This window comes from Canis aureus, chromosome 3 (assembly GCF_053574225.1).
Source record: "Canis aureus isolate CA01 chromosome 3, VMU_Caureus_v.1.0, whole genome shotgun sequence".
Lineage (NCBI taxonomy): Eukaryota > Metazoa > Chordata > Mammalia > Carnivora > Canidae > Canis > Canis aureus.
In genome coordinates this window covers 31,642,872-31,669,516 of record NC_135613.1, presented here as the reverse complement: position 1 = coordinate 31,669,516, position 26,645 = coordinate 31,642,872, and the positions used below count along the sequence as shown (strand labels likewise).

Genomic DNA, 26,645 nt, shown 5'->3' with positions numbered 1-26,645 from the left:
CGGGGTACTGGGATGTCAGCTTCCCCCCGGCACCAGAGCAGCTGGTGCTCTAGGGGCAGGCAGGGTGGAAACCAGGCCAGGTGAGGTGGTGTCCCAGGTGGGGGTGGGCTGGGCTCCTGTTCCTCTGGAGAGGGGGTTTCTCAGGTCCTGGGGCCCGATCCCTCTGTAACCCTGAGGGAGCATGTGGGGGCTGGCTCATGTGGACATGAGCACATGTGGACATGGGGGTTGGGGGGCCCGCCTGGTGCTTTTGGAGAGCTGCTAGATCATAGATGCCCCCTGCCCTCTAGCTGCTGCCCCCTCCCTTTGAGGGCTGGGACTCAGCCCCTGTGGGGGAGGATGGGGAAGGAGGAGCCTTGCCTCCTGGCTTGGGGGACTGAACCATTGGGGTTCGGGGCCTGCCTTGGGTTTAAGCTTATCTTAGCAGTCACCTGAGGCACAGCCTGCACTGTGGGGCAACATGGGTGCCCCCGGAACCAGGAGCTCCCCCATGGTGTCCTACAGCCCTCGAGTACCCCCACCTTGCATAGGGGCCACAGTTCTGTGTCCACCTGCCTCATGGAGTATCCGAGGTAGGGTGGGGTCACCCTCTGCTTCCGGGCAGCACAGGGACTTCACTGGCAGAGTCATGCATCAAGCTGGCTTGACTGGACCTTCCTCCACTTGATCAGCAGAGGACCATGCCCCGGGTTGGCTGAGGAAGACTCAGGGAGTCTGGGGTGCAGGAGCTGGGCCCACTCAACCTGTGCCCCCAGCTGCAGCCCCTACCCAGGCAGATGGGGCCCCCAAGCCCCCCTGGCTGATGGCAGGAGACCGTTGATCAGCTAGTGGCTGAGAGCCCAAGGGCATGACCTGAGGATGGCAGGGTGTGGCTGGCTGGGAGAGCTTTTGAGGGGATGGGAGGTGAGAACATGCCCCCCCCCCCCCCAGTGGAGCCAGCCCTGGGGGAGGAAAGAGGAGCAGGTGTGATCAGGTGTGAGCTGGATTTGAGGAGCTATAGGCCTTTGAGGCAGGAGGGAATGGCCCAGCGTCGGGGAGGGACAGCTGATGGGGGGCAGTGATCCAGGACAAGCAGGTGGGGAGGTGGGGACCACCCTCGGACCCGTGTCTTGATGCTCCCTGCCGGTTTCCGGTCCCCCTGTCCGGCTCTGACTCTCCCCACTCCCTCATCACGCCAAGGCTGTCAGGGCTCCCAGGACCCACAGCCTCTCCCATTCCAGAGGCTGAGAGCTTCCTAGTCCAATTCCATACAACGCTCCTCCTGCAAGGGACCGAGTCAGTGCCACTCTGGCAAAGGCTTTTAATTGGGTTCTGGCATTTGACTTTGAGTCGATTATGTTGGATCTGACCAGGTGGGGCCCTGGTCACCTCCTGTGACCAGCTCTGGAGCTCTGGGCCTGGCTTCTATCTGTGCTGGGGACAGAGGGGTGATGGTTCCTGTCTCAGCACAGCCCAGTGAGGACGGGGCAGGGGCCCCAGGGTGGGCTAGGGGCTCACGGGCCTGTGGCAGAGGGTCCCTGGGGTCCTCACCTTAGCAGGTTGTTGTGACTGGGGTGGGGTTCTGCTGCCTGGTCAGCTCCCAGAAGCTGCCGCTCCTGCCCCCCAACCCTGGGACTGCAAGAACCCCCTCAGAGCCCTGGCAAGTACAAGAGATGTGGGGTTAGGAGCAGGGGCTTCTGCTGGAGCTCTGGCCAGGATGGAGAGGGCCAGCAGCCTGTGAGTCCAGCATGGGGAGGGTGGTGGGAGGACTGTCACCCTAGTCCTTACAGCAGTGTTCCTGAGTCCCTGGAGTGGCTACCTCTCTGTCTGGGCTGTCATTGCTAGGATGTGGGGGCTGGTGGCTTGTGCCCTCATCGACACTGCTTCCTGCCCAGTGCCCTCTTGGTCCCCAGCTGGGAATTCCCTTGGCCTAAATCCTCTGGCCAGCTGGGCAGGACCCAGGCTTGGATTAGCACAGGGGATTGGGTAGAGGATGGGCGGGGTGAGCAGAGGCGCTGCAGCTCCCCTGCCCTTGGACTCAGGGACGCTGCCTCTTTGGGGATCCCTTCGTGGCCCTGGTGGGTGGGCAGGCTGGCCTGGGGGCCACAAGAGACAGCAGGTGAGAGCTGGGCCATGCCGGAGGTGCCTCTAGCAGGAGGAAAAAGCGGCGGCAGAGAGGGGCCCGTGGAGCCCCTGTGCCACTTGCCGTTGCCTAAGTGGCTGCTGAGCCAGGCTGGGGGACACTGGCCCCTCTGGCTCTGGGAGCCACCCCTGGCCAGCGTCCTAGCATGTCTGTCCCCCGGCCATCTACCCCCAGCCAGACCAGGGCAACAGTGGCCTGCCTGGTGGAGGCCCTCCTCTGGGTCGGAGCGAGTGTGGCCATGTCCCGGCCGTGGTGGCATCTCAGCCCACTAGGTAAGGCGGCCGGGAGGGGCCAGGACAGGCCTACTCTCCTCTGAAGGCCCTCGCCTGGGGGCCAGAAGGTGGGGGCTGCTTCTGGGGGAGAGAGGCCTACCTCCTCCCAACGAAACCGTGATCTCCTGCTGCTTGGCTCTGCATCTGGGGGTCACGGGACTCCAGCAGCACACCCAGTCTGCCTCTGGCCGCTCCTTGCTCCACCCCCACTGACCCCCAGGCCTGGAGGCTAAACACCAGACAGGCCGTGGGGAGGGTAGGGGTGGGGGGGTTGGGTCAGGCAAGGGCTGGGGGCAGGAGCCCGGCTGGGCACTCAGGTGGCTTGAAAGCTTTTGGTGAGGGGGTTCCTGGCACTCTGGGGGGCAGTAAGTGTGGGTGCAGGACACGACAGACCTCAGAGGTGAGCAGAATGCCCCTGACGAGTGTGAGAAGTGGCTGTGGCGGGGGGGTGGGGGTGGGGTGGGGGGTTGAGCCTCTGGCAGGTGATGAGAACGTCATGTTTGTGTTGGCAGGGCTGGCCCATGGACGGCCCCATGTGGGGCTGTGTGGCCCCACGGGCTCTCCTCCAGCTGAACGATGGGGCCTGGCACATGCTCTGGGCCTCCGGGGCACCCCTGGCCCCACGTCCTGCCTCGCCACCCCTACCCCCGCATACCAGCAGCCCACTTTAAGCATCCCCTGTGGAGCCAGCCTCCCTGTCAGGGTCAGGGATGGGCTTCCTCACTGGCCAGTCTCTTCGGGCTGGCATGTGCCTGCACAGCGGCTCCCGAGGGTCCCTCGCTGGGTGGGTCTTGTGGGGTTTAGTGACTTGGCGCTTCAGCAGATGGCACTGTCTGCATCCTGGGCTCTCTGTAAGTAGGTGTGAGGGTGGGGTGCCTCTCTAGTGCCAGGAGGCTGCCGGCCTGCTGGGTGCCCCCTGACCCCAGGACCTGGCAGACATGTAGGCTGCAGGCAGGAGGCCCAGTGGACAGAGGAGTGGGAAGAGAGGGAAGGAACGCCAGGGAGGGGTTTGCGTTCTGGAGCTGAAGTCTGCTTCTGCACCTGCTGCAAGCCTTGGCCTCACAGGGCCTCCCCCCAGGGGTGGACGAGTGCTATGCTCCCCTTACTGCACAGAGGAGGAGGAGGAGGTTGGCTTTCCTGGACACCACGGGAAGGGGGCTCAGGCTCTCAGGAGAGCCTGTGGCCGCTGGCTGCTGTCTATGCCCAGCTCAGGGTCTCAATGCACAGAAGCCCCTGCGAGTGGCTCAGCCACCACAGCCCCTCATGTGTCATAGACTTTGGGGGTGGGTCATGGCGGTCAGTGGGGCCAACAGAGGGTGGGTGGGCAGGTAGCTGGAGGAAAGGAAAGCAAAGCTGTGGAGGAGCTGGGCCCGACCCGGGACCTCCCCCAACCCAGGAGAGGCTGGCCACATCCTGGCCAGGCCCAAGAGCTGGGCTCCTAACCCCCATGGGCTGGCGGGGGGTGCGGTGGATGGTCTCCACGCCTCGGCAGCACGTGGCTGGTAGGCGGTGGGGCTGGCCCAGCCCTCATGCCACTCCTGTCTATCTCTGTGTCTGTCATCTGTCTGCCTGCTGCGTCCGTGGACATCCAGTGGAGGGATGCATGAGTGCCATGCAGGCGGGGACACAGATGGTGAAGCTCCGTGGCAGCTCCAAGGGCCTGGTCCGCTTCTACTTCCTGGACGAGCATCGCTCCTGCATCCGCTGGCGGCCCTCACGCAAGAATGAGAAGGCCAAGAGTGAGCGGGGCAGCCCTGGGGGGAACGACTGGGGGGGCATCTCAGGGGGAGCAGCATCCTGAGCCCTGGGCCTGGCACGTGGGTCCAGTAGCCTTGGGGTTTTGAGGTGACCTCTGGATGCCAGGTGGGATGGGGTAGGGGCCCCATGCCCTTCAGTGCCCTGGTTGTGTTCCTGGATCTGGGTGGGGCTGAGGGGTAAAAGGAACTTCAGTCTGGCTGGGGAACAAGACCTTCCAGAAACAGAGAGAGACACACACCAGCCGGTCACACCAAGGGCAAGGCGGCCTGGGGCCGGGAGGAGTCCTGAGCCAAAGGATTTGTGCAGGAAGGGAGAGGTTGGTCTCTGAGCAGGGCATGGTGGGGACCAGGCTGAGGGGTAGGAATGGACCAGGAGAGACCCAGGGCTGCCAGGGCAGGGCCTCAGCCCAGCAGTTGCCAAGGGCACTGTTGCTGCCAGAGGCCTAGGAGAGGGCCTTGCTGCAGAGGCCCGTGGAGGGCATCCTGGAGGAGACGGCTGGCACTGCCCCCTGGGCCCAGGGAGGTGACACTGCTGAGCTCAGTTGGAGTTCCTCCTTCTGCCCGGCACTGTTCCCTGCACTGGGCATCCTGGGAGCTGGGCAGTCCCTCCTCACAACAGGGCAACCTCACGTCCTGACAAGCACTGGGGTCAGATAGGGTCACAGAAGCCCCCGGAGGGGAGCAGCCGACAGGGCAGGGCCGGTGGGTGGGCCCAGGGTGCTGTTCAGAGCTGAGTCTCCATGAGGGAGGAGATGGGGGCAGCTGTTCCTGATGGTCACGCCTCCTAGTCTGGAGGCCCAGATTCCAGGGAAGTGGGCTCTGCATGCTGAGCGCTCACGGGTGAGAGCAGAGGACAGAGGGTGAGAAGGGAGGATCCCCAGAAGGGCTGCCCTGCAGGAGGCAGGAGGCATGAGGCCGACTAGAGGGGCAGTGGTGGGGATGGAGCTCAGGGTGCTGGCTTAGGGCAAGGGGGCTGCTGGGCTGGGAGGAGCCCCCACCACTTGTACGGACCAGCCCCTGTGAACACCTTTCTGAGCTCAGCTCCTTGGCGTCATTCAGATTTGTAGGAGGGTCTGTGGAGCACGGGGTGCTGCGTCCAGTAATGAAAGCCCTGCTAGAGCAGGATCCTGCTGCTCCCGCTGCCCCCTCTTGCTGGTGCCAGAGCTTCCTAGGGAGGCAGCCCAGGGTCAGCCCAGCCTCAGAGTTGGGAGGCCCATAGGCTTGTCTGGGCCTTGTCACCCTGCAGCCTGGCTGCTTAGTGCACAGGCCACAGCTGGAATCACTAAGTAGGGGGAGGCCGCCCCCCTCTGGAAGGGTGTGTAAAGACACCCCCAGGGAAGTGGGGAGCAGACCTCAGGGTCAGAGCAGAGCAGGGAGGGCTGACCCACCAGCCTGAGCACGTTTGTACTTTCTCTTTCTCCTGCCTGAGGGCCCTGTCCCCAGCCCTCCCCGGCCGTCAAGCTCCTCCCCAGCCCCAGCAGACCACCAGCCTCGCCTCCCGAGTCCCTGTGTGCTGAGCTGCTGTGGCGTGGGGCCCGGGGGCGGCTGTGACAGGTGCTCCCCCACCCCCCGCAGTTTCCATCGACTCCATCCAGGAGGTGAGCGAGGGTCGGCAGTCGGAGATCTTCCAGCGCTACCCCGATGGCATTTTTGACCCCAACTGCTGCTTCAGCATCTACCATGGCAGCCACCGAGAGTCGCTGGACCTGGTCTCACCCAGCGGGGACGAGGCGCGCACCTGGGTCACCGGCCTGCGCTACCTCATGGCAGGCATCCGCGATGAGGACAGCCTGGCCCGCCGCCAGCGCACTAGGGACCAATATCCTTGGTCTTGGGGGACAGACCTCAGGGACACACTGTGTCTCCCTCCCTGTGGGGTCATCCTGCCCCTGTCAGGGCCACACATTTGGGGAAGGATGCTTGGGCTGGTGTCCTGGGCAGGGGGCGGGGCACGGCTGGACCCATGTTGGTCCCTAACTCGGCCCTAAAGTGGCTGAAGCAGACATTTGACGAGGCCGACAAGAACGGGGACGGCAGCCTGAGCATCGGTGAGGTCCTGCAGCTGCTGCATAAGCTGAACGTGAACCTGCCCCGGCAGAGGGTGAAGCAGATGTTCAAGGTGAGGCGAGGCAAGGCCGGGGGCTGCAGGTGTGTGGGAGCTGCAGGAAGTCGGGCAGGGCCTGCAGTCAGTGGTCACTGAAGGAAGCCACCAAAGGTGGCACACTGGCCCATCTCACAGGCCATGTCTCTGGTTCCCCGCCCTAGGCAGTCTTCCCAGTTGCCAACCGGCCTGGTGTTAGAAGTTACAAACGCACATCTGTCAGCTGACAGGGAGGCTTTATTGTCTGTAATTAGTTTCTGTCTTTCCAGAACTCCTGCTGCTGCAGTGGGGAGAAAAGGTGGCATCGGTGGGTTGTGCTTTGTGGGGTTGATGGGCAAGCAAACCCAGTTCCTAGGCTGCAGCCTGGAAAAATGCTTCTCCCTCCCTCTCCCTCCTTCCCTCCTTCCCTCCCTCCCTCTCCCTCCCTCTCCCTCCCTCTCCCTCCCTCTCTCCACTCTCCCGCCTCCCCCCCCACACACACACGAACATAGGCACACACACAACCGACTGCTCCACCAGGCATAGCCCCTGGTGGCTTCACATGTGCTCTCATGATAGACAGGTGGTGGCACTCAGCTGGAGAGAGGGGAACCTGTAGCTCAGAACACATGGGTCTGGGCATGAATGAAGGGGCCAGTGGGACACCCTCAGGCTGCTGGCCAAGGACTCGAGGTGGCTCCCAGGGCCCCTCCTGAGGGCCCCCAAGAAGACAGAGCCTGCCTGGTCAGTGAGGAGCTGGACCTCAGGCCTGCAGATCAGCAGCCCCCTGCCCCCCCATGTACCCTGCCGACCCTACCTCTAGGGGCAGCTCCAGGGTGAGAGGCTCTTCCAGAATGGTGAGGCTGTTGGGGGCCAGGCAATAGGCTGGGTTAGGACTCAACCAACCTGGCCTAGGCAGGGGCACCCCGAATGGGGTACAAGTGCACACAGTCTCCCAGGGCCTGAAGGTCAAGTGTAAAGTCCTGGCTTGAAGACGCACCCACACTGGGAGCTCTGGGGAGCCCATGCCCACCTGCTCCTCCTATAGGGACACTGGGCCTAGGTGCACTCAGCACAGGGGCTCCCCACAGAGCCCTCTGACCAGCCACCGACTTGGCTGAGTCTGGGCTCTGACCTGATGCCCTTGAGGAAACTCAGAATAGGGAGGAGATGCCTGCAGCCTGGGTCCTGCCAATGGGGTGGGGTCTAGGCTCAAGGGAAGTAAGCAGCAGGGTAGGAAGGGCCCTGCGGAGCCCAGACCCAGGGCAGCTCAGAACCAAGCAGCCATGTCCGTGGGAGTCCCTGAGAGCACAGGCCTCCCCGGCCCTCTCCACAGCCACCCTCCGCAGGGCTCTGGAACCCAGGGAAGGAGGGCTGACCTCCAGCCAGGCAGGGCAGCTTTGCTCGTTAGCATCAATTTGGTCGTCGAGAAATCTCAATACTGTTTCCATCGGAAGTGCCTGATCAAAGGAGAGTCTGTGTGGTGGGTAAAGGCTGCCTTGAACAGAGTTTCATCAAGTCTGAGATAAGAGCAGAGTGCAGTCTAGGCCCCGCGTGGCCTCCAACACCCTGTGCTGGCTCCGAGGCCTGGCCCAGCTCGGTGGCTCCTGCTGAGCGCGCCCTCACCTCCCGCGGTTGCTGTCTGCAGGAAGAGTGGCTGAGGGATTCCTTCAGGAAGCACTTCTGGGGCTGAGGGGCTAGGTCTGTCTTTTTGGGTCTCCTGAAGGTCTCATCCCCATAAAGTGTTCTTACTCACCCTGAGGGCTGGCAGCTGGACAGAAAGCCAGCAGCCACCCCATCCTGGACTCCTGGCTGTGCCACCCAGCACTGAACTGGGTGGGAGGCCAAATCACCCTGTAAGCCGGACACTCAACACAATGGGCGTCTCTGCCCAGCTCCAGCCACACCCTGGGAGCACTGACAGCCTGGCTCTGTCCCCAGGGTGCCCTTTGACCTGCAGCATGTGCCCTGGCCTGGCCTGGCCTGCTGGCTCTCAGACCCAGGGCTGCCCTCAAACCGAGCTCCAGACACATGTGGTCTTTGGTGTCTTCTGGGTCCCAGCACACGGGGCTCTGGGCTCTGATCCTGCTCCAGCCTTGGCGAGGATGCTGGGGTCCTAGAGTGAGGCTCTCGGGCCCTGCTAGGTGCTCACCTCAGTGTCAAGCTAAGGGCAGATGTTAGAGATCAGCCTTCCCAAGAGCAGTGCTCTCACTGGACACAGGGACGTGCAGGTGGCTGTGGTACCCTGGTTCCCTGCTGATGATGATGGTCCAGAAAGGGCCTCAGGGACCTAGTGCCCACCCCCATCACCCCAGATTGTGTCATCACGTGAGGAAAAGACTCCAGATGGCACTCACAGCTGGGCATATTGCTGTCTGTGGTGCTGACCTGATGTCCCTTCCTGCCGTATAGTCAACCTCCAGGCAGGTCTGGAGCTGCACCTTCTATGGGGACTTTCCTACCCATTCCCAGGGACCGCCATGGCCACAGGGCACCTCAGGCTCTTCTGGGCAGCCAGGCCTGCAGTTGCTGTGTCTAGTCCTCTGGGTCTGTCCCTGGCCTTGGTGTTCAGTGTTCCCAGGGTCTGACACTTCAGTAGATGCTCCCTGAGTGAGTGTGTTCATGAAGGGGTTTCTGGTCTCACTGGGGTCCCAGAGGGTTTGCCCCTGGGTTTCCTGCAGGTGTTGTGGGAGCTGCCCTGTCTGCAAGAGAAAGACAGTGGCCAGGTCCTCTCTCTGTTGTGGGGACTGAAGCCAGGGCACTCCTGTACACCTTGGGGCCTTGTGCTTTTCTTTTTAACAATGGGCAACCAATTATAATTACAGGCCACAACCCAGGGTGGGCATTAACTCCAGGGTGGGGTGTTAGCTCCCAGTATAGGGTGTTGGCTCCAATGTGTGGTGTTGACTCCAGAATGAAGTGTTGGCTCTCAGGGTGGAATGTTGGCTCCAGGGTGGGGTGTTGATCCCCAAGGTGGGGTGTTGACTCTTGAGTGAGGTGTTGGCTCCAAAGTGGGGTGTTGGCCCAACGTAGGATGTTGATTTTAAAGTATTGGCTCCAGGATGGGGTGTTGGCTCCAGAGTAAGGTGTTAGCTACAGTGTGGGGTGTTGGTTCCAGGATGGAGTGTTGGCTCTCAGGTGAGGTGCTGGCTCCAGGGTGGGGTATTGGCACCAGGGTGGGTTGTAGGCTCCAGAGTGGGTTGTTGGCCCCTAGGTGAGGTATTGTCTCCAGGGCAGAGTATTGGCTGAAAGGGTCTTGGCTCCAGTGTAGGGTGTTGATTCCAGAGTAAGGTGTTAGCTCCAATGTGGGGTGTTGACTCCAGGATGGAGTGTTGGCTCCCAGAGTGGAGTGTTGGCTCTCAGGGTAAGGTGTTGGCTCCAGGGTAGGATGTTGACTCTATAGTAAGGTGTTGGGTCCAATGTGGGGTGTTGACTCCAGAATGGGGTGTTGGCTCTAGGGTGAGGTATTAGCTCTCAGGGTTAAGTATTGGCTCCAGGGTAGGGTGTTGTCTCCAGAGTAGGATGTTAACTCTAGAGTAAGGTGTTGGCTCCAATGTGGGGTGTTGACTCCAGAATGGAGTGTTGGCTCCAGGGTAGGATGTTGACTCTAGAGTAAGGTGTTGGCTCCAAAGTGAGGTGTTGGCTTTCAGGGTGGAGTGTTGACCCTAGAGTAAGGTGGGGTATTGACTCCTTATGGATTGTTGGCTCCCTGAGTAGAGTGTTGGCTTCAGTGCAGGGTCTTGGCTCCAGGATTGAGTATTAGCTCTCAGTGTGGGGTGTTGGCTCCAATGTGGGGTGTTGGCTCTTGAGTGAAGTGTTGGTTCCAGGATGGGGTATTGGCACCGGCATGGGTTGTAGGCTCTAGCTTGGGTTGTAGGCTCCAGGATGGTGTATTGGCCCCTAGGTGGGGTATTGGCTCCAGGATGGGGTTTTGGTTGAAAGAGCCTTGGCTCCAGTGTAGGGTGTTGACTCTAGAGTAAGGTGTTGGCTCCAATGTGGAATGTTCACTCCAGGTTAGAGGGTTGACTCCAAGAGTGAAGTGTTGGCTCCTAGGTGGGCTATTGACACCAGGGCAAGGTGTTGGCTCCCAGGTGGGGTGTTGTCTCTCAGTATTAGGTATTGTTCCCAGAGTGGGGTGTTGATTCCCAGATGGAGCACTGACCCCAAAGTGGGGGTTTTGACTCCAATGTGGGGTGTTGGTTCTCAGAGTCGGGTGACTGTGGCAGTTTTAAGTGTAAGTTAATTTTGAAAGGCTAGGGGAGGGGGGTCAGCTCTCAGTTAAAGAGTCACTTTGTGGCTTCTTGGTAGGAGAGTCAGAGGGGGAGCCCAGTGAATTCACTGCAGCCAGGGGCCCAGGGGGCTATCAGGGTGGGACATCGGGGGACACAGAGGCTTTGGCTTGCAGGAAGCAGATACAGATGACCACCAGGGCACACTGGGCTTTGAGGAGTTCTGTGCCTTCTATAAGATGATGTCCACCCGCCGGGACCTCTACCTGCTCATGCTGACCTACAGTGACCACAAGGACCACCTGAACGCCACTGACCTCCAGCGCTTCCTGGAGGTGGAGCAGAAGGTGAGGGCATGGGCAGCAGGAGCCGAGTCCCAGCCTATGTGGCTCCCAGGGCACTTGAACCAGTTCAGTGTGGCCGAGAACCCTTCAGTGTGGAAGGATGGTCTACAGCCGGCATTCAGGGTCCCTAAACCCTTTCACTTAGTGGACCTGCATTGGTTCCCATCCTGGGCTGTGCCAGCATATTTCAGGGGTGTCCCATGGAGGCCCTAAGGGGCCTCCTCTGTGGGCCTCTGAGCAGTTCAGCCCTGACCACAGACACCCCGAGCTTCCTGAAGGGAGCCTGCACTTGACTGCAGCACCTTTAGCGTGGAGTGCCTCATAGAACTGGGGTTCCATGTCCCAGCCTTCCCACCTGTTCCAGCCATGGGTCTGGCTAGCTTGTACCCCCTGAGCTCCAGGCCCATTGCCACCGCCACTCACTCATTTGTCCAGCAGAGGCCTCTGGGTGTCCGAGGGGCATGCCCACCCATTTCTCTTGATTCTAGGCCTTCCTGTCCATTGTAAGAGGTCGAGTGCTCCCTGGACACTGTCCTCCTGACTGGGGGCCCAGTGTCCAGAGGCTCAGGGATGTGGACTCCTCAACCTCGGACGAGGCAGGGCCTGGGTGTTACCTTCTGTGGTGGGCAGGAGGCTGGAAATCTGTAGTGGGAGAGGGGAAGGCCAGAGTCCCCCAAGGAAAGAGCACTGCTGTGGTGGGGCTCAGACAGCATATGGCTCCCACCCTTAGGGCTGGTGGGAGCAACCACAAGGACCAGCTTCCAGACTTATAACTTCCTGGAACCCTTAGGGACCTAGTTTTGGGCAGAAAGTGGGAGCGGCAGTCAGCTTGGAGGTTAGGGGCCACAGGAAGCGGCCACTGGGCCGGGCCAAGGGCTGGGCGGCTGGAACAGCAGGTGCAGCCGAGAGACCCAGGCCAGTCTACGCAGCAGTTGCCCAGGATCTCCCACCACTACTGTCCTGGGTTGGCACCCTGCCCCACTCCGCTCCACGATGAGGCTGCCCTAAGCCCAGGGCATGACAGAGGGCTGCCCCTGGGGCTGTTCTCCCAGAGTCCCTCCTGACCACTCACTGCTGGGGTTCTGTCCTTGTGGCAGTTCCGCTGGCAGGAGCCCTGGGGTCTTATCCAGGTGGGAGAGGCTGACAGCAGCCTCGTTGAATCTTGATGTCCAGGGAGACTCACCCCCAGCCCAGCCACTGTGAGTGGCTCTTTATTCCCTGCCCTCTGCCCTAAGCTTTCTAGAACTCTCCCTATGTCTGGGGCTAACACTGTCCACCAGGTGGGTGGTTTGGGCCCTGAACAGCCCCCTGGACTCTGGACCTCCTGCGGTCCACAACTGCTCTGAGCTCTGACCCTATTTGTCTCCCTTGCCTCCCCTCACAGTTACCTCTCCCCCTGCATTCCTCGGGACTTCCTGGAAGCCCTGCTGGTGGGCCTGCTTCTGGGAACTGGGGGCTCCTGGACTGGGCTGCCCCCAGGGCCCTGGGAGATTACCCAGCCTCTTATGTGTGGGGTCATTGATGTGAAGGGCCACCGGGGCTCAGCTCTATTGTGCGCCTTCCTGTGATAGCTGTGGATAGGCAGCAGAGGGGCCAGGGAGAGGAGGCTCCCTGTGCCCCCAGGGTTCCTCCAAGGTGGGACTGGGTCCCAGTTTTCCTGCACCTTTTCACACACAGGACTGCCCTGGTTCATAGCTCTTGAGACCCCTGACACAGTGGGGATGTGGGGTGGCCCAGCTGATGAGACCAAAGACCCTCCCCAGATTCAAGGATCCTCAGTCGGAGACAGCTCTTCCAGAGCCGTGTGATCTATCAGTAGTCCTCTGGCCACTGAGGCCCAAGTCTTGTGACACTGGGGGTAGCCAGTGGGCCACCTGATCAGGGAAGCACACTGCAGGGGCCTGAGCCTCCCCCCTCCCCACCCCACTCTGGTTAGTCTTGGTGTGACAATCAGAGGCAGGGTGGGAGGCAGTGGTGGTGGTGGAGGAGGGGGTCCTGCCTGAGTCTAGCCCAGGCCAGTGACAGGCTAGCCTGGGCTTAAGCCCCTGCTCTGGCCTAGATGGCGGGTGTGACCCTTGAGAGCTGCCGGGACATCATCGAGCAGTTTGAGCCCTGCCCAGAAAACAAGAGTAAGGGGGTGCTGGGCATTGATGGTGAGTAGGGGCGTCTCTGTGGTTCAGCTGTCCTGGCAGGCCGATGGGGGGGAGGTGCTGTTGGGTAACTTGTGGCCCTGGACTGGTGGCCTGAGCGGGTAGCTTCCTGTTCCACATGGTGTGGGGATGGGTGGTGCTGAGATGAGCCTTGTGGTGTGACCATTGTGCAGGGGCTAAGTGCCAACTTGTGCTCCTCACACAGGCTTCACCAACTATACTCGGAGTCCTGCCGGCGACATCTTTAACCCAGAGCACCATGGCGTGCACCAGGACATGACACGGCCGCTAAGCCACTACTTCATCACCTCATCCCACAACACCTACCTCGTGGGTGACCAGCTCATGTCCCAGTCTCGGGTAGACATGTACGCCTGGGTCCTGCAGGCCGGCTGCCGTTGCGTGGAGGGTGCGTGATCAGGCCTCTAGGACTCCACATCCCCTCAGCCCCCAGGGTCCCGGGCCTGGACCGTGGACTGGCCCCACCCCTGTGGGGTCTCTGAGCAGGGTGTCTGCCCTCCTTCCCAAGCAGAAGCCGTGAGAGGCCCCTCCTGGTGGTAACTGCTGGGCAAGTCCATGAACTCTGGGCGTGGGCAATCAGGCTCCTGGAGCTGACTGAGGTCTACTCTGCCCACAGTGGACTGCTGGGATGGGCCTGACGGGGAGCCCATTGTGCACCATGGCTATACTCTGACCTCCAAGATCCTCTTCAGAGATGTCATTGAAACCATCAACAAATATGCTTTTGTCAAGAATGAGTGAGTGGCTGGGACTGGGGAGGGGGGAGACTGAAGGAGGGTGGTGGAGGAGAGGTTCAAATGGCTCTTCCTGCCCTTCCCCCACATCCTTTCTTGGGAGCAGTTTGCAGAGGCCAAGGGGCTGGTTTTGGGGTCTGTTGTTGAAGCTGAGGGTCAGGGAAGGGAGTGGAGCCACAGCTCTGGGGAGAGGAAAGAAGTGGGTGCAGGTGCTGACAGCAGATGAGCTGTGGCTGAGTGGGGTACCTGTGCAAGCAGCTCCTGTCCACAAACACTCGGCAACCTCTGGTGTTAGCTGCCTGAAGCAGTGGTGGCTCTGGCACTAATTACCCCCAGAAGTTACTCCGTGTCCAAACACAATTTGCTGTCACTCAGCTGTAGCTACAGACATTGCTGAACAAAACCCAATTTAGTTTCTGGAAATAGAAGACTGCCTCCCCACACCTTCAACTCTTGGCTAAACAAGGTTCACAGACAAGGAAAGAGCTAATTTAATGATGGAGGGAAGGAGAAGCAAGATTGATTTAGAAAATAGAAATAGAGGGGCCCCTCCTGAAGGAGCTTGCCCGAGTTCTGTCTTGAGCTTTCAGAAGGCAGTGGGAGTGAGGAGTGGCAGCCTGGGCCCTAGAATTTCAGGTGAGAGAGGCATTTCAGGGCAGGGATGCTGAGACAGGTACCTGTCTTGTAGCTGCAGGGGACCCAGGAACCTGCTAGAGTCTCAGGACAGGGCTTGTACCTTATGTGTGCCAGCATAATCTTTGCAGGTATAAGGTTCTTCCCTAGGGCCTTGGACTTCAGGCTTCAGTCCCTTGCCTTAGAAATGGGGAGATGACTAACCTTCACCCCAAGTCCTGTTTGTTATCTCCACATCACAGGACTTGTCCATCTCTTGCTCTGATTCATGCCCTCTAGGTCTGGGTCACCTATGTTTTCTGAAAGGATCATGTTGCCCTTTGGCAAAAATCCAAGTAAAATGTGCACATGGTTAAAAAAAATAAATCAAATAATTGAAGAGCGTAGAATGAAAATCCCTATGTTATACTCCCCATTTTGCACTATGCAGGTAATAACAATGTTCTACCAGATGGTATATGCCTGGCTTATGTTTCTTTTCTTATGGGGCCAATGTTGGGACCCCAGAGCCATTCACAGGACCATGTCTCCAGTATCTAGGTCAATGAGATTATCTTTCTCAGTCTATTCATTGCTCCATGTTTCACCTCAGTTTAGTACCCATCTTTTTTAAACCATGACTTGCTGACTTTCTTGAATGTTTCCTTTTGTTTTCCTGGAGTTTCTAATTGCCTTTGTTTTTTCCTATTGGGATATGAACTGCATGCCTTCCTTACGTGTCCCTAAAATTTCTTAGCTCATTTCCCACCCACTCAGTTGCTTTTCAAAGCCATTGATGGGCCCCCTCCCAGAGTGGCTGGCGATTCCATCTAACCTGGCTGCTGGTGAAGATATCTTTTTATTCACTGGTGCAGGTGACTTAAGGTCTCACACAGGTGGGCCCTATCCCTCCCCTGGCTTCTCTCTGCCCCTTCCGCCTTGGGGCCACAGGTACCCAGTGATCCTGTCCATTGAGAACCACTGCAGTGTCATCCAACAGAAGAAGATGGCCCAGTATCTAACTGATATTCTTGGAGATAAGCTGGACGTGTCATCAGTAAGCAGTGACGATGCCACCTTGCTTCCTTCTCCACAGATGCTCAAGGGAAAGATTCTGGTGAAGGTGAGTCCCTGCCTGCCAGCATCCTGTGGGGACTCTGACCTCTTATCTGTGGTCAGGTGAGGGGCAGTTGCCCTGCTCTAGACAGTATGGGGCTACATACCATCTCTGACAGATTTGAGTCAGGGTAGGCCCTACCCCTGACTTGGCTTCAGTCTTCCTCCATGGTGGCCACTCAATCTGGGGACCTCCAAGTGCACACTGAAGCATTTCCCTCCCATGCTGCTGCAGCAAGGAAGTGCCAGGTTGGCCTCTACCCCGTGGCCTGAGGTTCACAAGCAAGCTTGAGAAATGCTCCTTCCCTTTGCTGCTTCTTGCATGGGTACTGGCCTCCCAGTACTTCCTGCAGGACCACTCCCACGGTCCACTGTCTCCCCACCAGGGCAAGAAGCTTCCTGCCAACATCAGTGAGGATGCTGAAGAGGGCGAGGTGTCTGACGAAGACAGTGCAGATGAGATTGACGAGGACTGCAAACTTCTCAATGGGGATGTGAGCAGGGGCTGGAAGGCCCTTTTTGGGAAGGGGGGAGCTGCAGGTGGCTGAGAGAGGCATGTCATACTGATGTGATGGTGCTTTGCACAGACAGCTGGGTATGTGCTCAGCCAGTGGGGGCCCTCCCCTGCCTGCCCTTTCACACAAGACACAGCCCCTGAGCTCCTAGCTGCTGGGCTTCCACCTCTTCACCCAGAGGGGCTGGGGTTGGAGGTCACACAGGGAGGCTGAGGAGTGATAAAGGGAGCGGGGCTGGGGGGACTCTGTAATTAGCCTCTTCTCTCCTCTGGGCATAGTTCTAAGCAGTTGCTGTGAGGTGGGAAGGTATTATTTCTCCCTGAGGGCCCATCAGATGGGAAAATAATTGTGTAGGAGCATTCCCAGCCACTTCAGCTAATTGTTTTTAGAAAGCCCTGAGGCAGCAGAATTCTTTCTGCTTTGGATGTGCCTGCATATTTCTCTGGCCCCAGGTGACAGTAAGCCCATGTTGTCTGATATCTACCTTGTATGATTCCAAGCTGGGCACTGGAGCCCCCAGAAGCCCATGGCCCAGGCCCTGCCCTGGAGGAGTCCAGGTTTGTCAAGGCTATGATGGGGGCTGCTCCAGGCCGGGGAGGCTACACTGCCCAGACTCTGGTACTGGCCAGCCAGGCTGTCTGTCCCTGCCCCTGCTCGCCTCCTTGAGGTATCTGGTAGCCAGTGGTGGGATCCCAGATCCCTAGCTGCTTAGGCCAATGAACCCTCTGACGTCTTCCCTGAAGTTCTCCTGAGTTTCTGTGGGCAGCATTGTGCAGCTAAAGGATGCAGGCATTAGAACCAGAGAGGCCTTGGTTCAGGGCCTACTGGTCACTGTCTGTGGCCCTGGGGGGCAAGTCATGTCTGCCATGCAGCCCTGGAGTAGGGTGGCGTGAGGGTAACATGTAGGAGTGAGCATGCGGCCAGGGCCAGGTGTGAGAAGCCAAGACGGGGCCTGGGATCCCGAGCTCCAGCAGGTGTGTGCGGCCACCACAGACCTGGGGACTGATGACAAGGGTTGGCCGGTGGGCTTTGACAGGTTGCCACCAACCGGAAGCGTGTAGAAAACATTGCCAAGAAGAAACTGGATTCCCTGATGAAGGAGTCAAAGATTCGGGACTGCGAGGACCCAAATGACTTCACTGTGTCCACGCTGCCCCCGTCTGGAAAGCTTGGGTACAAGGCAGAAGGCAAAAAGGTGAGAGCCCTACAGCTGATGAGGTCAGCCTGTGGCAGGGCAAAGGGCCTGGAGGAGGCGGTCTGTGCACACCTGAGCACATGTGTGCATACACACCCCCCCAAAACCCGTCCCCATATGTCCCGTGGGGAGGACAGAGCACCCACAGTCCTGGGGGGTGAGCAGGTGGGCAGCATGCCCAGTGAAGTTCCTGCTTTCCTTGACCAAGCGATATCCAGGCGTGTGCCTGGGAACCTGGGGACACACAGGATGGTGGCCTGGACCTGAGAAACTTATGTCTGTGTGACTTTTTGCATATGAGGGAGCAGGGAGTCAAGGAAGGCTTCCTGGAGGAGGAGGAGGGAGAAGAGGAGAGGCAATAGCAGCTCAGGCCAAACCAGCAGGCATGGGGCCTGGAGAGGGCATCAGGGAAATCCACCTTGTTCCCAGCTGCACTAGGCCCTGCTCTGCTGGGATGTGGGTAGGAGGGCAATGGGGGGTGCAGGGCATGGAGTTCTCCAAGGGGGTCTAGGCAGAGGGGGCAGCGTCTGGGCCGCGGGGCCCGGCACATGGCCCCAACAGGCCTCTCTGTCCCCTTGGCTGGAGGGCCCGAGGCCGTGGCCCCCCCACCCCTGGCAAGTCCCTGTGCGGGAGAGGGCAAGTGGCTCAGACTGCAGTAGGAGTGGCAGTCTGGTCGGGAAGGAGCAGGTGCACAAGGAAGGGTCCTGGTCTGCAGTGCTGGGCACAACTCTGGTGGGCGCCAGGCTGGCCAAGGATGGGCCTGGTTCCCTGAGGGACCCAGCACCCCCTCCCGACATTCAGAGTGGCCAGGACTGGACCTTCCTTCCTGGTCTGGTGCTGCAGCTTATGCCCTGTCCAAGGCGTGGATGCTCCTCCCCCTGCTGTCCTGCGGCCCCCATGCTGCCAAGCTCTCTGTGGTCAACCAGCTGCGTCCAGGGGTCAGGAGTGGCCTGGGGCGGGCCCTCTGCTGTCTCTGGTCATCAGGCTGCGTCTGGGGGACAGGAGTGGCCCAATGCGGGCCCCCTGCTGCTCATGGGCTCAGGCTGAGCAGGGTGGTTGGAGCTGAGGGTGGTTGGAGCTCAGGCCGGTGCTGTAAGCCTGCCAAGCTCAGGCGTGCAGGGGTGTGGGGAAGAAGGGTGAGTGACAGCAGACTCTGGCTGAGGCTGCAGCTGCTTCTCCAGGATGCTGGGCTGACACGCGTCTCTCCTGGGTTCTGCTCAGATTTAGAGTTGCTTGTGCAAGGCGTTTCAGGCAATGTTTACAGAGCCGTGAAGTGCATTGGCCTCAACTGGCTCCAAACGCACCATGCGCGGCTTCCAGCACCAGTGGGCGGTGAACCGTCACCAAATGAGGAAGGAAATGGGCTGGCACTGCCAGGCCCAAGGAGGAGGGGGAGAAACACTTCGAAGGGCGATATGGAGCATCATTGAGCTAAGCCCGTCCACTGTGTGGATCTGTGCCCTGGGCTCTGGACCGGCCCTTCCGTGCGACCCACTGACTAGAAGGGCACGAGCACGGCAGACTCAGGGCAGGGATGGGAGCTGGGGCACTGCCTGTCCTGACTCCCCATGGGCCCCGGCTTCTCCCCGGGCCAGTGAGGTGAGGGTAGGGCAGTGGCTGGAGGCTTGGGGGGCAGCCGTGGGGCAGCATCTCGGGGCACATGCTCTGTTTCTGATGAGTGAGCCGTGGTGCTCCGTGGCCAGGCCAGGGGGGCAGGCATCATGGTGGGCTACTTGGGGACAGCTCCAGGGCCTAGGGGACTGTCCCTTGTGTCCTTGGGGCAGAGCTGACCATCGCCAGCTTGAGCTCTAGGTTGCCTCTTCCAGGTGACCGGGGTCCACGCCAGAGGGGTCGTTGGTCCAGGCTGGGGTTTGGTTGGTGGGGGTGCGTATGGAGCCATGTGGACAGGGTGGGCACAGGGAAGGCTCGTGGTAGTTTTGGGGTGAACAGGAGACAGTCGGCAGCTTTGGGGGGTGCAGACCCGCATCTGTGTCATTAGGGGAGACATTTGTCTCCACAAGAAGCAGGGCAGGACACCGGAGCCACAGGGAGCTTCGTGAGGGTCACATGTAAGCATGCGTGGCTGGGGAACATTCCAGACATACAAATAGTGTTTATCACATGCTTACCCTCCATGGGAAAAACATTCAGAATTGAGGCCTTAAAGAGTTTAAAACAAGAGGTCTCGAGGAGCTTGTGGGGCCTGCAGGCCCCCTCTCAGACCCCTGGTCCCCACTGAGCCCCCAAGGTGGGCCTGGGGCAGCTCCTGCTTCCTCTGGGCCTCACGAGGTCCCCCTCTTCCGGGAAGGATGCCTGGAGCCCCTGGGACGGAGGCTGGGCTCCACCTGTCACCTCTGTCCCCCCATCTGCCCCAGGCTGAGGAGGATGTGGAGTCCGGGGAGGACGCCGGGGTCAGCAGACGGAACAACCGGATCCTCATGAGCGGTTTCTCCAAGCGCAAGGTCTGACAGGGCTCCCAGGCAGGGGCACCCTGTGGAGGCCCCATGCTCCCTCTTCCCACTCACCCAGCTGTCCCTGTGGTGGCCAGCAGGTGTCCCCTCCAGCTCCTGGGGCCCCTGGCTTGCCTCCCAGAGTCCATCCCCTCTTTGGACTCTTAGCTACATCATCTGACCGGGCCTGGGGTCCAGAGCCCTGGTTAGGGCTGCATGGGGCTGGTGCCTCGACAGCCCCCCCAGGCCCTCCCCAGCCAATGCCCTGGGTCCCTTGGGGCCCAGGCTGACCTGCACACTGCAGAGGACAGCAGGCCCAGCCAGGCAGCCTGGGTACCAGGACCCCAGGATGGCAGGCCTGCTTCCTGTGCCCTCCAGCCCACACGATGGCCTGGCTGACCTGGGGCTCCACAGGGCCTGACTCTGCTCTCCTTCCACTCAGAAGAAGAGCAGCAAGCTAAAGAAGGCGGCCAGCATGGAGGAGGGGGATGAGGACCTTGACTCCCAGGGCAGTCAGAGTCGAGGGTCAGTGTCTGCCTCAGCCCGGACCCCGAATAGATGGCAGTGGTGGGAAGTGTCCTTGTCCCGGCAATGGCTGGACTTGGATATACAGGCCCGCAGTGGCCCGGGGACAGCACGGTGGGGTGGGAGGTGTGGACCCCAGGTTGCAGGGCCAGACTGGCCAGCACATACCCCTGAGCCTGCCCTGAACGCCCGTTGTGGGACAGGCATCCTTCGGTGGACTCAGCGCCAGCACCTGCCCCTCCCCGTGTCACTCCTCAGTGTCCACGGCCCATCCCAGGCCCCGCACCACAGGGCGTAGTGGACGTTAGGTGGACATTCCACATGAATCAGTGGTGCCCAGGCTGGCCTGAGTCAGGAGGGGCACCGACCCTGGGGTCCTGACCCTGTCGCCCACCCTGTCTGCAGGGCAAGCCGACAGAAGAAGACCATGAAGCTGTCCCGTGCCCTCTCGGACCTGGTGAAGTACACCAAGTCTGTGGGCACCCACGACGTGGAGGCAGAGGGTGAGGGGACAAGGGCCCCGGGGGTGTTGAGAGGGCCGGCCCTGGCCCGGGCGCGCCTCTGAAGCCGCCCGTCTGCACTACAGTGGCGTCCAGCTGGCAGGTGTCGTCCTTCAGTGAGACCAGGGCCCAGCAGATCCTGCAGCAGAAGCCGGCACAGTACCTGCGCTTCAACCAGCACCAGCTCTCCCGCATCTACCCCTCCTCCTACCGCGTGGACTCCAGCAACTACAACCCGCAGCCCTTCTGGAACGCAGGCTGCCAGATGGGTGCGTGTGGCCGGGACGAGGAAGGGGGCTGGCCCTGCAATGCCAGGCGGCTGGACTTGGTGCCAGGCCAGGGGTTTCGGAGAGCCTCCGCCATGGCGGGCCGACGTCACTGGGCTGGCACCAGGACTGAGTCCTTGGGACCCCAGGACAAGGTGGGAAATACCACCTTGTGGCCCCTCTGCCCGTGCGCTCCTAGGGGTGGACGGGGTTGGCTGTGCAGGGCTCCCGGGGCATCTGCCAGGATGTGTGGTCCTGGTCGTGCACAGAGGTGAGCCCAGGGCCCCTGCTCACGTAGGTGAGTGCCGGACACAGGAGCAGGCGAGCAGGGGGCTGGGGAACGCGCCGGGCACTGACCAGGCCACCTCCCGCCCTACCTTATAGTCGCCCTGAACTACCAGTCAGAGGGGCGGATGCTGCAGCTGAACCGCGCCAAGTTCAGTGCCAATGGGAACTGTGGCTATGTGCTCAAGCCCCAGTGCATGTGCCAGGGTGAGGCTCAGGGGCCCAGGGTGGGGCGGGCGGGGGCAGCTGCAGCCGGGAACACGGCCCCCCAGGACGCCGGAAGACGGGGTGTGCTGGAGGGCCCCACTCCCCCGGGGCCTGGCTGGGGGTGAACTGGGTCCCCAAGGAGGACATGTTTGAGGTGGCTCCACACGGGGCTCTGGCCCGGGCGCCCGAGCTTCCGTTTTCTCACTGAAAACCGCCTAAATCACGAGTAGATTTCTCCCCATTTTAACCTGACTCCCTCCCCTACCGGTTCTGGCTTCCTTTGCCACCTTTCACTCACCTCCTGAGGGCTATGGGGAGCCCAGCACCTGCGCCCCACCCCAGAGGATGGGCTGGGACCCGTCACAGGGTGGTCACAGGAGTGGCCAGCACCACCCCCCCAAGCAGTGCCCCCTGCTGGAGCCCTGCCTACCTTCCCCCTGCCCCCCCACCCCGCCCCCATCCTGGTGTTCCTAGTGGGCCTGTGCTGCCCCCCTCAGCCTGCAGCCCGCCCTGGCCCTCCAGGTGTCTTCAACCCCAACTCCGAGGACCCCCTGCCCGGGCAGCTCAAGAAGCAGCTGGTGCTTCGGATCATCAGTGGGCAGCAGCTCCCCAAGCCAAGGGACTCGATGCTGGGAGACCGAGGCGAGGTAGGAGGGGCCCTGGCGTGGGTGGGCGGGGCTGGAACAGCTGGCCAGGCCCGGTGCCACCCCTGCCCTCTGCACCCAGATCATCGACCCCTTCGTGGAGGTGGAGGTCATCGGGCTTCCCGTGGATTGCAACAGGGAGCAGACGCGTGTGGTGGATGACAATGGTGAGGCCCAGGGCCCCGCATGGCTTCTCTGGCCTCAGCCTCACGGTGGAGGTAGGGGGGGCGCTGCCAGCTGCCCCCTGGCTGGAGCCCGTGTCAGAGCCTGGGTCGTCCCTAGCTGTTGCTTCCTCTGCTGGATGGCCAGCCCAGGAGGAAGCACTAAAGAGGGTGTGGGCAGGTGGCCTCCAGGCTGGACCTGGGGTGGGAGGTGACACCTCCTCCTGGTGGCCTCTAGGATTCAACCCCATGTGGGAAGAGACCCTGGTGTTCACTGTGCACATGCCTGAGATCGCACTGGTGCGCTTCCTCGTCTGGGACCATGACCCCATTGGGCGTGACTTCATTGGCCAGAGGACACTGGCCTTCAGCAGCATGATGCCAGGTGGGCAGTGGGGGCAGTGTCCCCCATAATAGAGACCAATGTCCCCTGCTTAGGCGACGTTCCCCCATAGAGACCAACGTCCCCTGCCCCCCACCCCCCCCCCCGCCACAGGCCAGCATTCCCTAGAGGTCAGCTGAGGGCACCAGGGCTGAGCTTCCTCCCATGGGTCGGCTCCTGCCATGGGTGGGTTGAGGAGGGCGCTTTGTGGATGGGGCAGGGAAGGGCGCTCAGGCTGCAGCTTCGCGCGGCCCCCGGACAAGGATGAGCCTGTGATACCGGCGGGCTTCCTGGAGAAGACCCCAGCACCGGGCTTACGGGTTGTACTCAGGCCTCAGGACCCCTGAGCAGAGTAGGGCAGGGTGAGCCGTGACTGGCTGTTTCAGGCTATCGGCACGTGTACCTAGAGGGGATGGAAGAGGCCTCCATCTTTGTCCATGTGGCCGTCAGTGACATCAGTGGTAAGGTGAGTGCCACCTGCGGGGCCACCTACCTGCCTTAGCACCCCCCGGCCCCTCCTCAGCCATGTTGTTGGGGTTTGGGGCCTTGCAGTTAACTTGTGGGGGCTGTTCCTCCATCCTCAGGGTGGGTGGTGGGGGCCCCCTGACCCCTGTGTCCCGTGGCTGCTGCAGGCGCTCCCGCGCCAACCCCCCCCCCCCCCCCCCGCCTCTCCTTGTTCCTTCCGTGTCTCAGGGCCCCTGGTGCTCCGTCCCTCCCTGGAAGGGGTCGCCTGGCTCTGCTGCCTGCCCCCCTCAGCCCTTGAAGGGGGTCCTCCTCCAGTGCGTGCTCCACACCATCAGGTGTGCGTGGGGGCCCTGTGTGGTCCTGGTGCCCACCGTGTCTTTCCTGCCAGCGCCCCGGCCATGAGGTGCTGCTGGGCACAGCGCCACAGGCCACTTGGCTCTCGCCCCTCGTCAAGCCATCTGTCTGTCCTGTGTCTGCCTGTCTCCGCGGGCTCCGCGCCCGGCTGTCGGCGTCTCACGGCCTTCACTCTGTCTCTTTGGTCTTGCAGTGGGCTCCCTATGTCCCAAGTCTACCTTTAGAAGGACAGTCCTGTTAGGAGCTCGAAGGTACCCCAGCGCCGGGGCGGCGGAGCCCCCCCGCCCCCCTCCCTGCATGCTCAGGCCGTCCCCATTAGCATCTGTGATCCGGTAGCATTTTGGAGACTGTCAGCTCATGTGACATGGATCGTGATGTGGTTCTGGGGTCCCTTGGGCCATGTTCAGCTCAGAGCCGCATTTATGAGGCAGGTCCAGGACTTCGGCTAGGCCTCCTGTGTGTGGACCCCCCTGGCCTTCCGTCCCTCCTCTGTCCTCTGTCTGATGGCCCTGTGCCCCTCTGTGTCTGGTCCTCTCCCTCGGGGCGCCCCAGCACCCTGCACCTGTTGCCTCCCTGATCTTACCGGTCCTCTCTGCCCCCACCCATGTGCTCCCTGAGTCTCTGTGCACCCATGACGCCTGGTGTGGGGTGGGGAGGCCCCAGGGACCAGGAGCTCCGAGCTTGAATCCTGGACCTTCTTCTAAATGACTTTGCAGCCAACTTTGACCAAATTGCTCTGGATTTGGGATCTTGAATTGGGAAGCTGATTCAAGTGCTGACCACTTTAACACCTCTGCCCCGAGGTGCCCCCGTGTCACTGGGGAGGGGTGGCTGTTGTCAGGGCCTCTGCATGTGAGGACCCCTCTGGCCTCTGCACTCTTGAGACACAGCTGTCGGCCTCTCCAGCATTGACCCAGGCACTTGCCAACCAGTCCTGGGGACCCCTGGCTGCCCTCCTCGGGCAGGGAGACTGTGGGGAGAGGCCTGGCTGTCCGGGAAGGCCAGAGGCCAGCAGCAGTTCAGGGAATGCCGAACCGGCATGGGCTCTGCCCTTAGGGCTGTGTGAGCAGAGAGCGGGGTGAGGCTGACAGCAGTCTAGGAAGGCTTCCCGGAAGAGGCAGCACCTCCGGGGGAGGGGGCCAGGCAGGGACATGGGAGAAGAGACCGCTGGCCTGTGCCCGGCTTTGCTTGCTTCCTCGGCCTGTGGCTCCTGAAGGCAGGGTGAGCGTGAGCTGGGCAGTGTCTGCTCCCATGGGTTTTCTTTCGTCTTTCTCTCCATGCCAGCACCACCCTGGGGGCCCGGCCAGAGCCGGGGGCTTTGGGGGCCTGTGAAGGGTACATGATGTGGGCACAGGAGCCAGGGGTCAGGGTCCCGGCATGGGAGAAGCCCGGGGGCCTCCTCCTCCTGGCCCTCGCTGGGCCCACCTGCCCCGGGGCATGCAGACCCTCCATGCACTCAGGGAGGGGGAGAGTCGTCATCCTGGTGTGTGCCAGGGCCCTTGTGGCTGCCACCCCCGGCAGAGGCACCCTGGAGACCCTCTTCCCCACACACAGCCATGAGTGGCACAGCCTGATGGCCGCAGGCGCCTTCCTGAGCTGGCCCTTGGGCTGCAGCAGGTGTGGCCACTCACCACCCGCCAGAATGGCCTGGGCTGGGCTGGTGGCCCCAGGCCCCATGCCTGGCTGCCATCTATGGGGGCTCCTTCTCTTGCAGGTCAAGCAGGCTCTGGGCCTAAAAGGCCTGTTCCTCAGAGGCACAAAGCCCGGCTCCCTGGACAGTCATGCTGCTGGGCGGCCCCTGCCCCGGCCTTCCGTTAGCCAGCGGCTCCTGCGGCGCACGGCCAGCGCCCCGACCAAGAGCCAGAAACCCAGCCGCAAGGCCTTCCCAGAGCTGGTCCTGGGCACGCAGGACACGGGCTCCGAGGGGGAGGCCCGTGACGTGGCCGCCCCCAGCCCTGGCCCCGTCCTAGAGGCCTCAGCCCCAGAGGAGCCCGGCAGCCGCAGCCCCCGAGGTAAGGCGCCGGCGGGGAGGAGCCCGGCTGGGGGGAGTCTGGCCCAGGAGCCGCCCTCTTGTGTCCCCGAGGGCCCCGGGCCAGCTGGGATGGCCGCCACCTGCATGAAATGTGTGGTGGGCTCCTGCGCTGGTGAGGACGCCGAGGGCCTGCGGCGGGGACAGCTGCCTAGCCCGGGGCCCACCGCCACACCAGAGGCCATCAGCCAGCAGCCCCGGGCCCGGGCGGACTCGCTGGGGGCTCCCTGCGCCACCGCGGGGACGGGCAGAGGGGCCCCGTGGCAGGGTCCGGGTGGCGGCGGCGGCTGTTCTGCGTCCTCGGACTCCAGCGGCCTGGGCAGCCCCGAGGTGGTCCCCCACTGGCCTGAGGGCGCCCACAGGCAGGCAGGGGCCATGCAGAGGGAGATGAATGCCTTGTTCGTTCAAAAGCTGGAGGAGATTAGGAGTAAATCCTCCATGCTCTCCACCGGTAAGACCAGACGCTCCGCTGCGGCATCCTCCGTGCTGTCCCTGCACACGCCCCTTGGCATGGCCTGAGCTGGGTGACCCCCTGCGCTGCTGTGTGCAGAACTGCTGCCTCTGTGTGCTCGCCGTGGCTTCCTTTCCCTGTGCCCCGCTGGCTTGCCTGGAGGTCCCCTGGAGCCCCCAGCACCCCTCCCTGTCTACTGTGCCCGTCCCCTAGGCCTCTTGCCCTCAGGGCCCCCCCAGTGCCTAGGAGGCCAGGGAGCAGGCCTGACCCCAGCTGCTGTGTGTGCTGAGGCCTGCGGGTCTGGTACTGGCCTGATCTCACATCCAGGGGCCGCTTCCAGCCCCCCACGGCCTCTCCCCAGGCCAGGCTGCACGTGTTCAGCCCTGGTCCTGCACCACAGTCCTCTGGAAAGTCTGGCATGGTCGGTGGTGTGCTGCCGGATGGCCCCTGATGGCGCCTGGGCCCCAACGTCGGCAATGGGGGTGTACCCTGCACCTGCCTCTCCGCCCTGGGCATTCATTTATGGCCTGAGTTGTGCTGAGCAGCAGTTGTGACAGGGGACCCCAGGATGGGGAAGGGCTGACAGCTGAGCCGTGCCCCCACCCCAGAGCCCGATCCATCCTCGCACCCCACCCAGCCTTGCTGTTTGTCTGTCCATCTGCCAGTCCCACCCACACGCTGACCACCCTCTTCTTTCTGTTCCCACGCTGCCTCTATAGTTAGAGATTGAGAACAGCCGAGTGCCAGGTAATGGGGCCCGGCCCCTGTGTGCCCTGGCC

At 61.6% G+C, this 26,645-nt stretch overlaps 1 protein-coding gene across 5 annotated transcripts in view; it reads left to right on the top strand.

Moving 5' to 3' along the window:
* Nucleotides 1-26,645, top strand: part of PLCH2 (phospholipase C eta 2) — a 65,058-nt gene that overhangs the window by 36,750 nt on the left and 1,663 nt on the right. For 3 of the 5 annotated variants that reach the window (XM_077891538.1, XM_077891540.1, XM_077891541.1), the window contains 20 exons: nt 3,987-4,133; nt 5,727-5,970; nt 6,141-6,270; nt 10,637-10,807; nt 12,864-12,957; nt 13,160-13,363; nt 13,592-13,712; nt 15,273-15,444; nt 15,824-15,931; nt 16,989-17,147; nt 19,523-19,609; nt 20,040-20,122; nt 20,528-20,625; nt 20,709-20,891; nt 21,273-21,380; nt 21,903-22,027; nt 22,107-22,191; nt 22,424-22,570; nt 22,954-23,033; nt 25,101-25,398. In XM_077891538.1, coding sequence (XP_077747664.1) covers nt 3,987-4,133; nt 5,727-5,970; nt 6,141-6,270; nt 10,637-10,807; nt 12,864-12,957; nt 13,160-13,363; nt 13,592-13,712; nt 15,273-15,444; nt 15,824-15,931; nt 16,989-17,147; nt 19,523-19,609; nt 20,040-20,122; nt 20,528-20,625; nt 20,709-20,891; nt 21,273-21,380; nt 21,903-22,027; nt 22,107-22,191; nt 22,424-22,570; nt 22,954-23,033; nt 25,101-25,398 — 2,844 coding nt within the window. Of the gene's footprint in view, nt 1-3,986; nt 4,134-5,726; nt 5,971-6,140; nt 6,271-10,636; nt 10,808-12,863; nt 12,958-13,159; nt 13,364-13,591; nt 13,713-15,272; nt 15,445-15,823; nt 15,932-16,988; nt 17,148-19,522; nt 19,610-20,039; nt 20,123-20,527; nt 20,626-20,708; nt 20,892-21,272; nt 21,381-21,902; nt 22,028-22,106; nt 22,192-22,423; nt 22,571-22,953; nt 23,034-25,100; nt 25,867-26,585; nt 26,614-26,645 lie in introns of all 5 variants that reach the window. The other 2 variants (XM_077891542.1, XM_077891539.1) reach the window with 2 other exon arrangements.